General features: G+C 43.8%; 1 protein-coding gene across 2 annotated transcripts in view; it reads right to left on the reverse strand.

Moving 5' to 3' along the window:
- Window positions 1-17,107, reverse strand: part of LOC138677353 (uncharacterized) — a 94,660-nt gene that overhangs the window by 37,216 nt on the left and 40,337 nt on the right. For both annotated transcript variants that reach the window (XM_069767410.1, XM_069767411.1), the window contains exon 4: window positions 1,388-1,756. In XM_069767410.1, coding sequence (XP_069623511.1) covers window positions 1,388-1,756 — 369 coding nt within the window. The remainder of the gene's footprint in view (window positions 1-1,387; window positions 1,757-17,107) is intronic.

Genomic DNA, 17,107 nt, shown 5'->3' on the forward strand with positions numbered 1-17,107 from the left:
AAGCGTTTCATGGCAAATAGCCAACAGGGTCGCAAGAAGCGTGTTGGGCAAAAAAGGCGCAAAATAACTGCCCATGAATTGAGGAAAATCAAGCGTGAAGCTGCCAAGATGCCATTTACCACCAGTTTTACCATATATCAGAGCTGCAACGTTACTGGAGCAACAAAAAGCACAAGGTGTGTGATACTCATGGACATGGCCAAGGTAAGGAAGCCTGAAAATGACCACCTTTGTACAAGAAACATAAGATAAAATGTCAAGACTGGGCCAAGAAATATCTTAAGACTGACTTTTCAAAGGTTTTATGGACTGAAATGAGAGTGACTCTTGATGGGCCAGATGGATGGGCCAGAGGCCGGATCAGTAAAGGGCAGAGAGCTCCACCCCGACTCAGACGCCAGCAAGGTGGAGGTGGGGTACTGGTATGGGCTGGAATCATCAAAGATGAACTTGTGGGACCTTTTCGGGTTGAGGATGGAGTGAAGCTCAACTCCCAGACCTACTGCCAGTTCCTGGAAGACAACTTCTTCAAGCAGTGGTACAGGAAGAAGTCGGTATCGTTCCAGAAAAACATGATTTTCATGCAGGACAATGCTCCATCACATGCCTCCAACTACTCCACAGCGTGGCTGGCCAGTAAAGGTCTCAAAGAAGAAAAAATAATGACATGGCCCCCTTGTTCACCTGATCTGAGCCCCATAGAAAACCTGTGGTCCCTCATAAAATGTGAGATCTACAGGGAGGGAAAACAGTCCACCTCTCGGAGCAGTGTCTGGGAGGCTGTGGTGGCCGCTGCACGCAATGTTGGTCGTAAACAGATCAAGCAACTGACAGAATCTATGGATGGAGGCTGATGAGTGACATTATAAAGAAAGGGGGCTATATTGGTCACTAATTTTTTTGTGTTTTTTTGCATGTCAGAAATGTTTATTTCTAAATTTTGTGCAGTTATTTGGTTTTTACCTGGTGAAAATAAACAAGTGCAATGGGAATATATTTGGTTTATATTAAGTTGCCTAATAATTCTGCACAGTAATAGTTACCTGCACAAACAGATATCCTCCTAAGATAGCCAAATCTAAAAAAAAAAACACTCCAACTTCCAAAAATATTAAGCTTTGATATTTATGAGTCTTTTGGGTTTATTGAGAACATAGTTGTTGATCAATAATAAAAATAATCCTCTAAAATACAACTTGCCTAATAATTCTGCACACAGTGTAGTGTGTATGTCAAAGCTGGAAAGTGATTTACCAAAGGAGTTTATTTTATGTTCCATTTTTAATATTTATTGTTCTTTCAGCTGTTTAGTTTGATGACATTACAATATTTGTATATGTGTAGGGTAAAATTCAATACTTAAAGGTTTATAAACAATGTTTTTTACCTTTCACAATTAGCCTGGTTCCTTCTCCATGCTGAATTATTCTTTTGTATTCACTATTTCCAGTGCACAGTTTGAGCATCACAAAGCAGTAATACATGGAATCGTCTGACGTCTGAAGCCCCCGTATGTGGAGATCCGCTGCTCCTTTCATTTCTATTCTGTCTTTATAACTGGAATGAACCATTTCTTTGTAGGGGTGGTAGACATAAGGGCCACTTTTATTGCCCGCTCTCCAGTAAATATTAACCCAGAGGACGTCATTTTCTTGGTATTGGCTGTGGTGAGAGCAGGTGAGAGTTATAGAGTCTCCTTCGCGACCTGTGATATTACGTGGTTGCATTACAGTAAATGGCGCAGAGGACCGAGAACCTAGAAAAACACAATGAATAAAAATATTCCAATTTTAAAAAGTGATTCATTAGACTATGAAGATATACTACAGACTCTCAGGGTTCATACTCTACACGTTAATCCACATATACTTATTTACCAATTTGTTTAAGAATTATTGATCAATCTTTGCAAAGTTCCATTCCATTTTCTTATCTTGCTTCTTTTTCTCCCAAACCCCATGTCGTAAGGCCTGTATGAGCTCATTCATTCAACTTAGGGTCACTGATTTGAAATTAAGGTTTCTCAGATATCTGCATTCATGTCCCCCTCTTCCAAGATTAGATTAGTTAGTTATTTGGGCTGTGCATCTGGTCTATACAGCTTTCTACAGACAGATACAAAACAGTAAGGTCTGGGTCCTGCCCTGCCCCATCTATTTTGAGGTCTGCGGACACGTTGCGAGGGAAACTACAGGGTGGGCCATGTATATAGATACACCTCAATAAAATGGGAATGTGTTGTGAATTCTGTGGCTGAATTCACTCCTGTGGTCACAAGTGGTACTGCGGCTTCTGAGCTTCCTCCCTCAGGTGTTCTGGTGAGCTCGTTGGCTGCTTTGTTATTTAACTCCGCCTGATTCTGTCTTCCTTGCTCCTGGTCAATGTTCCAGTGTTGGATCTGAGCTTCTGGATATTTCCTGTGACCTGCTGCTCTGCTTAGATAAGTGCTTCTTTGCTTTTGTTGCTATTTTTTCTGTCCAGCTTGTCTATTCGTTTTGCTGGAAGCTCTGAGACGCAAAGGGTGTACCGCCGTGCCGTTAGTTCGGCACGGTGGGTCTTTTTGCCCCCTTTGCGTGGTTTTTTGCTTTAGGGTTTTTTGTAGACTGCAAAGTTCTCTTTGCTATCCTCGCTCTATCTAGAATATCGGGCCTCACTTTGCTGACTCACAGTCATTATATGTGGGGGGCTGCCTTTTCCTTTGGGGTATTTCTCTGAGGCAAGCCAGGCTTGTTTTTCTATCTTCGGGCTAGTCAGTTTCTCAGGCTGTGCCGAGTTGCATAGGTAGTGTCAGGCGCAATCCACAGCTGCCTTTAGTTGTGTTTAGGATAGGTTCAGGTATTGCGGTCTACAGAGATTCCACGTCTCAGAGCTCGTTCTATTGTTTTTGGGTATTGTCTGATCACTGTATGTGCTCTGATTTCTGGTACACTGTGTCACTGGATTGCACTCATAACAGGAATGGTGGGTGATATCAACTTCCTGTTTGTGGCAAACTTTTCAAGATGGGTGGTGACCATGGCGGCCATTTTGAAGTCGGCCATTTTGGATCCAACTTTATTTTTTCCAATGGGAAGAGGGTCATGTGACACATCAAACTTATTGAGAATTTTACAAGAAAAACAATGTGTGCTTGGTTTTAGCGTAACTTTATTCTTTCATGAGTTATTTATACGTTTTTCTTTGTTTACAGCCATTGACGTGTCGCAGAGGTTAACAAGTGAGGAGCGGATAGAAATTGTGTTGATGTCTGGTGAGCGCAGTACCCGGGTCATTGCAGCAGATTTCAATGCAAGACACCCTACGCAAGAAAACTGTCACCATTCCCATATTATTTAGGTGTATCCACATAAATGGCCCACCCAAAATAGTTTGCCTCATCACTGAACACAATGCTCTGTGTAAACTGAGGATCCTTTTCCAATTTTTGTTTTGCCCATTTTGCAAATTCAGTGCGCCAATCTGGGTCATCCTCATGAGATGCTGCAGCACCTGGATTTTGTAAGGCTGCCATTTGTGAGTAGCTAATATCCACCGAAGGAATATTTGACTGATGCCAGATCGGCAGAATGGGCAAAACAAAAATTGGAACAGGATCCTCAGTTTACACAGAGCATTATGTTCAGTGATGAGGCAAACTTTTTTGGGTGGGCCATTTATATGGATACACCTAAATAACATGGGAATGGTGACAATTTTCTTGCGTAGGGTGTCTTCATTGAAATCTGCTGCAGTAACTGGGTACTGCGTTCACCAGACATCAACACAATTTCTATCTGCTCCTCACGTGTTAACTAGTGATGAGCAAGTATACTCGTTGCTCGGGTTTTCCCGAGCACGCTCGGCTGGTCTCCCAGTATTTATGACTGCCCTTCCTTGCCGCAGCTGGATGATTTGCGGCTACTAGACAGCTTGATTACATGTGGGGATACTCTAGCAACCAGGCAACCCCTCATGTACTCAGGCTGGCTAGTAGCCGTAAATCATTCAGCTGTGGCGATGAAAACTAAATCTCCGAACACTAACAAAAACTCGGCGGTCACCCTAGCATGCTCGGGAAAACCCGAGCAACAAGTATATTCGCACATCACTAGTGTTAACATCGGGAACAAGTCAATGGCTGTAAACAAAGAGAAACTTGTAAATAACTCATGAAAGAATAAAGTTACATTAAACCAAGCAAACCATTGTTTTTCTTGTGAAATTCTCAATAAGTATAATGTGTCACATGACCCCCTCCCATTGGAAAAAATAAAGTTGGATCCAAAATGGCCAACTTCAAAATGGCCGCCATGGTCACCACTCATCTTGAAAAGTTTTCCCCCTCCCATATACTAATGTGCCACAAAAAGGAAGTTGATATCACCAACCATTCCCATTTTATTTAGGTGCATTCATATACATGGCCCACCCTGAACAAGAGTTGGGGTCCATTGCGATTGCATGCACTTTGCTGTGGTGGGAAGGCTTTTATGATTTTTTGAAAAAATTGCGTTAACTCAGTCCACCATGTTACTTCCATGTACTATTGCTATTTACTTACTGTAGGGTATTTTCTCATTTTCTCTTTATCCCAAGTTCTTTCTGTTAATGGTTGTGAATGTGCACCTACACATTACACTTATACCAACATGTGTTCCGGCTCATTCTTATGTTTTTAGTTTCGTTTTTTTGTATTTTGTACATACATGTCCATGGCTCTCTCTTTTTGGGCACTGCATTAAGTCTATATAGTTTTACACGGACAGGTGCAAAACACGTAGGACTGGTTCTTGTCCTGCCCCATCGATTTTGAGATGGATACATAATGAGCTAAACTACAAGAGTTCGCGTCCATCCTGGTTGAGTACACCTTATCGCGTGGGATGACTTTGACACTCTTTTGACCAAACCAGTGTTAATTAAATCCCCAATGTTATTACATGTATTATTTACTTATTTACTTATTGCAGTATATTTGATCATCTTGTTTTTATCATCTTTAAATATACCGTATTTTCCAGTTGTTAAGATGACTTTTTAACCCCTGAAAATCTTCTCAAAAGTCGGGAGTGGTCTTATATGCCGGGTGTCGTCTTATATGGTGGGTGAGGAGCAATCTGTGGTCGCCGTATATAGTGGGAGGAGCGGTCGGGATGACGAGGTGAGGGGGCGCCTCAACGGGAAGGTGTAAGTGAAGCAAGCATGACCCAGGCCTAGGAAACTTGCTGATCATGCCCAGTTCATGACGAGCAAGTTTCTCTGTCAGTGCAGTGCTGACAGTTTATACTGCATGGGGATGCAGCTAAGTCCCTATGCTGTAGAAGCAATCATCCTGCAAAAAATATTGTATCTCTAAATAAATATTTGAATAAAAAAATAAACAATGAAAGTACACATATTTGGTATCACTGCGTCCGCAACATCCTGACCTATAAAATTGTCCCACTAGCTAACCCCTTTAGTGAACACCATAAAAAAATTAAAAAGAAGGCAAAAAACAACGCTTTATCTTCATACCGCCGAACAAAAAGTGGAATAAAACGCGATAAAAAAGACGGATATAAATAAACATGGTACCGCTGAAAACGTCATCTTGTCCTGCAAAAAACACGCCCTGATACAGTTCCATCAGCGTAAAAATAATAAAGTTATAACTCTCAGAATAAAGCGATTAAAAAATAATTACTTTTTCTATAAAAATGGTTTTTATTGTATAAAAGTGCCAAAGCATAAAAAAGATATAAATGAGGTATCGCTGTAATCATACTGACCTGAAGAATAAAACTACCTTATCAATTTTCCCACACAGGGAATGGCATAACCCCCCCAAAAGAAATTCCTGAATTGCTGGTTTCTGTTCATTCTGCCTCCCAAAAATTGGAATAGGAAGCGATCAAAAAATGTCATGCCTGAAAATGATACCAATAAAAACATCAACTCATCCCGCAAAAAAAACAAGTCCTCACATGACACTGTGGGCCAAAATATGGAAAAATTATAGGTCTCAAAATGTGGTGATGCAAAAACTATTTTTTGCAATAAAATGCGTCCTTTAGGGTGTGACAGCTGCCAATCATAAAAACCTGATATAAATCTGGTATTGCTGTAATTGCACGGACCAAAGAATACAGTCGCTTAATCACTTGTACCTCACGAGGAACGGCATAAACAATAAATAAAAGCAATTCTTCACATGCTGTTGATTTTTTCATTCTACCTCCCAAAGATTGCAGTAAGGCTTGGTGCACATTTATCCTGCGCTCTGTGCTGAGCGCTTACACCGGGGTTTGCATGTAAATCTCTGAAATATGTGAATCAGACATAACCCCACAGAAGATTCCCTATAATGAGGCAGATGGAGGCACTGTGGACGCCGTCTGACCTTCGATCCGGTGGTGTAGGTCTTTTTAGGATTGCATAAAAGTGCCGTCGGCCACAGTTTTGTGCACTTCTGAAAAGAAGGACATTGTTGAACAGAGGCCAGAAGGAGTACAGAGTAACTCTGTTGCCTCATTATAGTGGATGGATCTCTTAGGGGATTCATCTTAATCAAGTCACTCAGAGATTTAGATAGAAACCACAAAGTAAGTGGTCATCAGAGAGCACCGTATAAATGTTACATAGTTACATAGTTATTAAGGTTGAAGGAAGACTTTAAGTCCATCGAGTTCAACCCAAAGCCTAACCTAACATACCCTAACATGTTGATCCAGAGGAAGGCAAAAAACCCATGTGGCAAAGAGTAAGCTCCACATTGGGGAAAAAAATTCCTTCCCGACTCTACATATGGCAATCAGACTAGTTCCCTGGATCAATGCCCTATCAAGGAATCTAGTGTATATACCCTGTAACATTATACTTTTCAAGAAAGGCATCCAGTCCCCTCTTAAATTTAAGTAATGAATCACTGATTACAACATCATACGGCAGAGAGTCCCACAGTCTCACTGCTCTTACAGTAAAGAACCCGCGTCTGTTATTATGCTTAAACCTTCTTTCCTCCAGACGCAGAGGATGCCCCCTTGTCCCTGTCTCAGGTCTATGATTAAAAAGATCATCAGAAAGGTCTTTGTACTGTCCCCTCATATATTTATACATTAACATAAGATCACCCCTTAGCCTTCCTTTTTCCAAACTAAATAGCCCCAAGTGTCATAACCTATCTTGGTATTGCAGATCCCCCCCGTCCTCTAATAACCTTGGTCGCTCTTCTCTGCACCCGTTCCAGTTCAGCTATGTCTTTCTTATACACCGGAGACCAGAACTGTGCACAGTATTCTAAGTGTGGTCGAACTAGTGACTTGTATAGAGGTAAAATTATGTTCTCCTCATGAGCATCTATGCCTCTTTTAATGCATCCCATTATTTTATTTGCCTTTGTAGCAGTTGCCTGACACTGGCCACTGAATATGAGTTTGTCATCCATCCATACTCCCAGGTCTTTTTCATTGACGGTTTTGCCCAGAGATTTAGAATTAAGCGCATAGTTATACATAGGCTTGAGCGAAACGGGTCGGCCATTTTCAGAAGTCGACGACTTTTAGCAAAGTCAGGTTTCATGAAACCCGACCCCTGTGTGGGGTCGGCCATGAGGTCGGCGATCTTCTGATCTGGTATCGGGATTCCGATACCGAGTTCCGATATGTTTAAGATATCGGGAATCGGTATCGGAATCCATATTTAAGTGTAAAATAAAGAATAAAAAAAAAAATTATTGATATACTCACCCTCGGACGCGCACTGGTTCTCACCGGCAGCCTTCCTTCCTAAGAATGAGCGCCTGAAGGACCTTCGATGACGTCGCGGCTTGTGATTGGTCGCGTGAGCGGTCACATGGGCGGTCACGCAACCAATCACAAGCCGCGACGTCATCTAAGGTCCTTCAGGCGCTCATTCTTAGGAAGGAAGCATCCAAGGGTGCGTCCGAGGGTGAGTATATTCCTAGTAGGAATATACTCACCCTCGGACGTGCCCTGGTTCTAACTGGCAGCCTTCCTTCCTAAGAATCAGCGCCTGAAGGACCTTAGATGACGTCGCGGCTTGTGATTGGTCGCGTGACCGCCCATGTGACCGCTCACGCGACCAATCACAAGCCGCGACGTCATCGAAGGTCCTTCAGGCGCTCATTCTTAGAAGGCTGCCGGTGAGAACCAGGGCGCGTCCGAGGGTAAGTATATCAATATTTTTTATTTTGATTCTTTATTTTACACTTAAATATGGATCCCAGGGCCTGAAGGAGAGTTTCCTCTCTTTCAGACCCTGGGAATCATTAGTATCCCAATGCACTGCATTGGGTTTCGTGTTTCGGCCGACCCCGACTTTTCTATAGGATCGGCTGATTTCACTCGACCCGACTTTTGAGAAAGTCAGGTTTCGTGAAACCCGACCCGATCCTATAAAAAGAAAAGTCGCTCAACCCTAGTTATACATCTTATTACTTCTACCCAAGTGCATGACCTTACATTTATCCCCATTAAAGCTCATTTGCCATTTATCAGCCCAAGCTTCTAGTTTACATAAATCATCCTGTAATTTAAACTTGTCCTCCCCTGTATTGATTACCCTGCAGAGTTTAGTGTCATCTGCAAATATTGAAATTCTACTCTGAATGCCCCCTACAAGGTCATTAATAAATATGTTAAAAAGAAGAGGGCCCAATACTGACCCCTGTGGTACCCCACTGCTAACCGCGACCCAGTCCGAGTGTGTTCCATTACCACCCTTTGTTTCCTATCCCTGAGCCAGCTCTCAACCCACTTACACATATTTTCCCCTATCCCCATTATTCTCATTTTATGTATCAACCTTTTGTGTGGCACCGTATCAAAAGCTTTTGAAAAGTCTATATACACTACATCTACTGGGTTCCCTTGGTCCAGTCCAGAACTTACCTCTTCATAGAAACTGATCAAATTAGTCTGACATGAACGGTCCCTAGTAAACCCGTGCTGATACTGGGTCATGAGGTTATTCCTCTTCAGATACTCCAGCATAGCGTCCCTTAGAATGCCCTCCAGGATTTTACCCACAGTAGAGGTTAAGCTTACTGGCCTATAATTACCGAGTTCAGTTTTTGTCCCCTTTTTGAATATTGGCACCACATTTGCTATACGCCAGTCCTGTGGCACAGACCCTGTTATTATGGAGTCTTTAAAGATTAAAAATAATGGTCTATCAATGGCTGTACTTAATTCCTGCAGTACTCGGGGGTGTATCCCATCCGGGCCCCGAGATTTGTCAATTCTAGTGATTTTTAGACGCCGACATACTTCCTGCTGGGTTAAGCAGGTGACACTTAATGTGGAATTTTTGTTATCACTGATCCTATTGTCTGCCATGGAATTTTCTTTTGCAAATACTGATGAAAAAAAGTAATTTAGCATATGTTAAGGACTGGCGGAACGCACCAAGTATAAGATGATATGGAACTAGGTGCGTTCGCAGTCCGAGGTCCACCGTGCAGGTAAAAACCCTGCTGCTAGTAAAGACGGACTATATGGCGGTACTATAAGAATACACTCATGGGTTAACTTCACCCTGTGTGAAGGAAGCGACCCTGTTGCGTCACAGGATCGCGGTACCGCACATAGAGCGCAAGCAAGGAGTCTCTAATCTCAAACCCGAGACTGAGGATTTGAGTTCAGAAGACCTCATGCGCTCGACACCGCAACTGGGGTGTCAGAGAAACATAAATAATAATATATAAAGGCACGAGAGTGCGTGCGGTGCCGCATTGACCGACGCCACTAACCACCCAGGCTTGGGTCAGGAAAGCGCAGAGAAAGCGCACGGCGCCGTACTGGCGGACACAGCAACTGGTAGCTGTAATGTGTGTTACGTGCTGATGGCTAGTCGGGCGCTAGATAGCTACCTCCATTCACAAACAGACAACAACACTAGGAATGGGATATTTAGGAGCTTTCATCCTTCGACATACATCCATCTACACACACACAATATCAAAACAATACTAGCGCATGGCCGTGCGGTCATGCGCAGTTTATATAGTTGCAGCACAGGAAGCTGCTACCGAAGTTTTGCCCTTTCAGGACCTTCCTGGAGGACCAATGGGATGTGCTGCAGTACCTGAGCATGTAACCCTCGACCTCCAACGGGAGATCTTGCCCTGGGCATGCTCAGTGTGTGTAAATAAGGACTTAGTCCCAGAGAAGCCCGCTCGCCGCAGATCAGTGCAGGGTACCATAGGAAAGCCAGAAAAGGCAGTAGTGACCTTATGCACAGAATCAGCCTCTGCGAGACGCTGGGAGCGACGTCTCCGCTGAGCAGAGCCCACTGCGGCCGATGCAGAATGGGAGACCGCAGCAGACACGGATCGAGATTCCCCCTGTGCAGCAGAGGAAACTCGACTCCTAACAGCATATTGGCTTTTTCCTCATCCTCATCCACCATTTCACCCAGACTATTTTTAAGGGGGACAACACTATCATTTTTTAGTTTCTTACTATTTATGTAGTTAAAGAATATTTTAAGATTATTTTTACTCTCTCTGGCAACGAGTCTCTCTGTCTCAATCTTTGCTGCCTTGATTTGCTTTTTACAGACTTTATTTAATTTTCTGTATTTATTTAATGCCTCCTCACTACCTACTTCCTTTAATTCTCTAAATGCTTTCTTTTTGTCACTTATTGCGCCCCTTACAGCTCTATTTAGCCATATTGGTTTCCTCTTATTTCTAGTATATTTATTCCCATACGGTATATACTGTGCACAGGTCCTATCCAGGATGCTAATAAACATCTCCCATTTTCTTTGTGTATTTTTATGTCTCAGGATATCATAGTAACATAGTAACATAGTAACATAGTTAGTAAGGCCGAAAAAAGACATTTGTCCATCCAGTTCAGCCTATATTCCATCATAATAAATCCCCAGATCTACGTCCTTCTACAGAACCTAATAATTGTATGATACAATATTGTTCTGCTCCAGGAAGACATCCAGGCCTCTCTTGAACCCCTCGACTGAGTTCGCCATCACCACCTCCTCAGGCAAGCAATTCCAGATTCTCACTGCCCTAACAGTAAAGAATCCTCTTCTATGTTGGTGGAAAAACCTTCTCTCCTCCAGACGCAAAGAATGCCCCCTTGTGCCCGTCACCTTCCTTGGTATAAACAGATCCTCAGCGAGATATTTGTATTGTCCCCTTATATACTTATACATGGTTATTAGATCGCCCCTCAGTCGTCTTTTTTCTAGACTAAATAATCCTAATTTCGCTAATCTATCTGGGTATTGTAGTTCTCCCATCCCCTTTATTAATTTTGTTGCCCTCCTTTGTACTCTCTCTAGTTCCATTATATCCTTCCTGAGCACCGGTGCCCAAAACTGGACACAGTACTCCATGTGCGGTCTAACTAGGGATTTGTACAGAGGCAGTATAATGCTCTCATCATGTGTATCCAGACCTCTTTTAATGCACCCCATGATCCTGTTTGCCTTGGCAGCTGCTGCCTGGCACTGGCTGCTCCAGGTAAGTTTATCATTAACTAGGATCCCCAAGTCCTTCTCCCTGTCAGATTTACCCAGTGGTTTCCCGTTCAGTGTGTAATGGTGATATTGATTCCCTCTTCCCATGTGTATAACCTTACATTTATCATTGTTAAACCTCATCTGCCACCTTTCAGCCCAAGTTTCCAACTTATCCAGATCCATCTGTAGCAGAATACTATCTTCTCTTGCATTAACTGCTTTACATAGTTTTGTATCATCTGCAAATATCGATATTTTACTGTGTAAACCTTCTACCAGATCATTAATGAATATGTTGAAGAGAACAGGTCCCAATACTGACCCCTGCGGTACCCCACTGGTCACAGCGACCCAGTTAGAGACTATACCATTTATAACCACCCTCTGCTTTCTATCACTTAGCCAGTTACTAACACATTTACACACATTTTCCCCCAGACCAAGCATTCTCATTTTGTGTACCAACCTCTTGTGCGGCACGGTATCAAACGCTTTGGAAAAATCGAGATATACCACGTCCAATGACTCACCGTGGTCCAGCCTATAGCTTACCTCTTCATAAAAACTGATTAGATTGGTTTGACAGGAGCGATTTCTCATAAACCCATGCTGATATGGAGTTAAACAGTTATTCTCATTGAGATAATCCAGAATAACATCCCTCAGAAACCCTTCAAATATTTTACCAACAATAGAGGTTAGACTTACTGGCCTATAATTTCCAGGTTCACTTTTAGAGCCCTTTTTGAATATTGGCACCACATTTGCTATGCGCCAGTCCTGCGGAACAGACCCTGTCGCTATAGAGTCACTAAAAATAAGAAATAATGGTTTATCTATTACATTACTTAGTTCTCTTAGTACTCGTGGGTGTATGCCATCCGGACCCGGAGATTTATCTATTTTAATCTTATTTAGCCGGTTTCGCACCTCTTCTTTCGACCCAGTTAATTGCACCAAGATCATCTCTCATCCGTTGGAAATTTGTCCTCCTGAAGTTTAGTGTCCATGTAACTCCTCTACTACATATCTTATTAAAGGATACATGGAAACTTATTATTTTGTGATCACTATTCCCCAAGTGACCCCCAACCCTTATATTTGTTATGCGGTCTGGCCTGTTGGTTAATATAAGGTTTAGCAGTGCCCCCCTTCTTGTTGGGTCCTGAACCAGTTGTAAAAGGTAATTGTCTCTCATAGTTGTCAAAAACCGATTACGTTTGCTTGAACTGCAGGTTTCTGTTCCCCAATCTATTTCAGGGTAGTTGAAGTCCCCCATAATAATGACTTCTCCTTGAGTCGCAGCTTCATCTATTTGCTTTATGAGGATATTCTCCATTGCTTCCATTATTTTTGGAGATTTATAACAAATCCCTATCAGTAATTTATTATTTTTTTCCCTTCCTTTTATCTCCACCCACAGGGACTCTACATTTTCATTAAATTCACCTATATTATCACGCCGGATGGGTTTTAAGGACGATTTTACATATAGACACACCCCTCCCCCTCGCTTATCTGTACGGTCATTTCTGAACAGGCTATAGCCCTGCAAGTTAACAGCCCAGTCATGGCTCTCATCCAGCCATGTTTCAGTTATCCCCACCATGTCATAATTATGCTCCAACAACATTAATACTAATTCGTCCATTTTGTTGGCGAGGCTTCTGGCATTAGTATACATGCACTTTATGTTCCTCTCTGTACCTCTATTCTTTCTTACATTATTAACTGTTATGACCCCACCCTCCGTGCCACCGCCACCCCCAACTTCCTTATTTGTGCCCAGGTCTCTGTCTGCACTATCTTCCCCTCCTATGAAATGAATACCCTCCCCCACATTCCCTAGTTTAAACACTCCTCCAACCTTCTAGCCATTCTCTCCCCCAGCACAGCTGCACCTTCCCCATTGAGGTGCAGCCCGTCCCTAGCGTAGAACCTGTAGCCAACTGAGAAGTCGGCCCAGTTCTGCAGGAACCCAAACCCCTCCTTCCTACACCAATTCTTGAGCCACTTATTAACCTCCCTAATCTCCCATTGCCTCTCTGGTGTGGCACGTGGTACAGGCAGTATTTCGGAAACCACCACGTTGGAGGTCCTTGCTTTCAGCTTGCGGCCTAATTCCCTGAAATCATCTTTAAGGACCTTCCACCTACCTCTAACTTTGTCATTTGTGCCAATGTGCACCATGACCGCTGGGTCCTCACCAGCCCCTCCCAATAATCTGTCCACCCGATCAGTGATGTGTCGGACTCGAGCACCAGGTAGGCAGCACACCGTTCGACGATCCCTGTCTTTGTGACAGATTGCCCTATCTGTTCCCCCAATAATTGAGTCTCCCACCACCAGCACCTGTCTGGCCTGCCCTGCTCTCCTATTTCCCTCCTTACTGGAGCAGTCACTCCTCCGGCTTTCAGAGGACATGCCTGGCTGCAGCAGTGCTACCCCTGTACTGGCACCCCCCTCATCTGCCAACTTAGCAAACTTATTGGGGTGTGCCAGGTCAGGACTAGCCTCCCTGGCACTCTTCCCTCTACCCCGCTTCCTAACTGTCACCCAGCTTGCTACTCCATTATCCTGCAGCTACATCCTACCATCCCCCCCTCATCTATCCCATTGAGCGTCTGCTCAGTGAGCAGAAGACTCCTCTCCATATTGTCTATGGATCTCAGTGTTGCCAGCTGCACATTTAGATCCAGAATCTGGGCTTCCAAATGCTCAACGAGCTCCCATCTCGCACAGCAGTATGCACCCTCGACCGGCTGATCAAGGACTGCATACATGTGGCAAGATGTGCACTGGATGGCATTAACAAGAGTGGAGCACATTTTCTAATCGGGATTGCACCAGACAAAAGCGTTAAATAAAAATAAATACAAAGTATTAATAAAAAACAGACAGCAATTCAATAATTCCTCCCTTCGAAACTCCCTGACTCCAAAGTCACTGAATCACAAGTCACACTTACCGCCGTTCACACTTACACTCAGGTCACACTCAGCTTACTCACAGATTATTTTTTTTTCTTTTTCCCCTCAGCTGCAATCCACCTTGCTGCTCAAGGCACTTCCAAAAAGGAAGTGATCCCAAACGTTATGTAAAATGTTCCCAATAAAAGCTTCAACTCAATCCACAGAAAAGCAAGTCCCCACTCAGGTCTGTCATCTGTTCACGGAAACATAGGGGGCTTCCTTGTTTCTAGTAGCACAAAGGCTCTGGAAAAGCAAAATGGCTCCTCACCCACCAAAAGAAATTCAGCAAATTCTGTGCTCCCAAATGCAAATGCCCTCACTCCATTCTGAGCCCCATAGTGTACCTAAACCACATATTGCATCCACGTTTGGCATTTCTGAAGAAATGAGAGTCCACCTAACTTATGGATGCATGCCTCCAGAAGCACGGGTTGGGCAAAATGTACTGGTGACTGCAATGTACTGGTCACTACAACGGCAGTTTGCAATTTTCACTCGGTAACATTCATTGCTGTTTGTTTATGGAGAATACCCATGGAGTCAAAATCGTCTCGACACTTATAGATAAATTCCCCAAGGGGCATAGCTTCCCAAATGGGGTCACTTGAGGGGGGATTCTGCTCTTCTAGCAATTAGGGGCTCTGTATATGGAGTTCGCAAACTGTTCTTGGAAAATCTGTGCTCAGGAGACAAATAGTGCTCTGTTCCTCCTGAGTCTCTCTCTGTATCGCTAAGTAGCACTGTACAGCCACATATGGGGTATTGCCACGTTCAGTAGAAATTGTGGGAAATTGTGGGACAAATTTTGATGCGATTTTGTACCCACTTCTTGTGTGAAAATGTAAAATCTGGGGCTAAATTTTGCTGGTAAAAATGTAGTTATTTTGTATTCACTGCCCAATGTTATAAAATTCTGTGACACACCAATGGTGTCAATACAATCACTGCATCCCTAGATTAATTCACTCAGAGGTGTAGTTTGTAAAATGAGGTCACTTATGGGGGTTTCTGATGTTCTGGCACCTCATGGGCTCTCCCAGTGGATCATGGCATGTGCAAACCATGACAGTAAAATCTGGCGCTCTTTGTCTTCAGAGCTTTGCACTGTGCCTGAAAAATATTTCCTGATTACATGAAACTCAGTCATGGCTGGGCAGTGTACATCTTGAGGCAGGCAAGTTAGTCAGTGATAACGGAAGGAAATTTATGGCTGCCATAGCCCTTTCAGAACTGAAACACATACCTTGCCTGGCTTACACCTTGAACCTGGTGGTGCAGTGCTTCCTGAAAAGTTATCCGGAGTTACCAGTCCTGCTCCTGAAGGTGTGAAGACTTTGCTCGCATATCCGACAGTCGCCCATACACTCCAGCCGTATGCAGAACCATCAGCGATCGCTGAATCTTCCCCAGCACCGCCTAATAATCGACGTTGCAACAAGGTGGTACTCCACACTGCACATGCTTCAGAGACTGTGCGAACAGAGGCGTGCTGTCATTTATTTTTGGGAGGATACACATACACGGGCAGGCAGTAGGATGGCAGACATGGAGTTGTCTGGTGTGCAGTGGTCGAAGCTACAAGACCTCTGTCGTCCTTCAGTGTTTTGAGGAATGCACACGGCTGGTTAGTGCAAACAACGCCATCCTAAGCATGAGCATCCCCCTAATGCGTCTGATGATGTAAAGTTTGACGCACATTAAGGAGCAGTCGTCTGCAGCCGAGGAAGAGGGAAGCCTTGATGACAGTCAGCCATTGTCTGCTCAGGGAACTCTCCTGGACGAGGTGGCGGATGAAGAGGAGGAGGATGATGGGGATGAATATTTATGGGAGGAGGATGCTTCTCAGGGGGCAATAGAAACTGGTGGCGTTGCAAGGTCAGGTACAGGGTTTTTGCAGGCCACAAGTGATGTTGATTTGCAAGAAAGTGCTCCTCAACCCAGCACAAGCAGTGAATTGACACCTGGAACATTGGCCCACATGGCGGAGTATGCCTTGCGTATCCTAAAAAGGGACACACGCATTATCAAAATGATGACTGATGACTAGGGTTGAGCAAAACGGGTCAGCCAGATTCAGAAGTCGCCGACTTTTGGCAAAGTCGGGTTTCATGAAAACCGACCCGACCCCTGTGTGGGGTCGGCCATGAGGTCGGCGATCTTCTGAACTGGAATTGGAATTCCGATACCGATTCCCGATATGTTTAAGATATCGGGAATCGGTATCGGAATTCATATTAATGTGTAAAATAAAGAATCAAAATAAAAAATATTGATATACTTACCCTCGGACGCGCCCTGGTTGTAACCAGGAGCCTTCCTTCCTAAGAATGAGCGCCTGAAGGGCCTTCGATGACGTCGCGGCTTGTGATTGGTCGCGTGAGCGGTCACATGGGCGTCACGCGACCAATCACAAGCCGCGACGTCATCGAAGGTCCTTCAAGCGCTGATTCTTAGGAAGGAAGGCTGCGGGTTAGAACCAGGGCGCGTCCGAGGGTAAGTATTTCAATATTTTTTATTTTGATTCTTTATTTTACACATTAATATTTATCCCAGGGCTCGAAGGAGAGTTTCCTCTCCTTCAGACCCTGGGAATCATTAGAAACCCAATGCACTGCATTTGGTTTCGTGTTTTGGCCGACCCCGACCCCGACTTTTCTATAGGATCG

This window comes from Ranitomeya imitator, chromosome 4, assembly GCF_032444005.1.
Source record: "Ranitomeya imitator isolate aRanImi1 chromosome 4, aRanImi1.pri, whole genome shotgun sequence".
Taxonomy (NCBI): domain Eukaryota; kingdom Metazoa; phylum Chordata; class Amphibia; order Anura; family Dendrobatidae; genus Ranitomeya; species Ranitomeya imitator.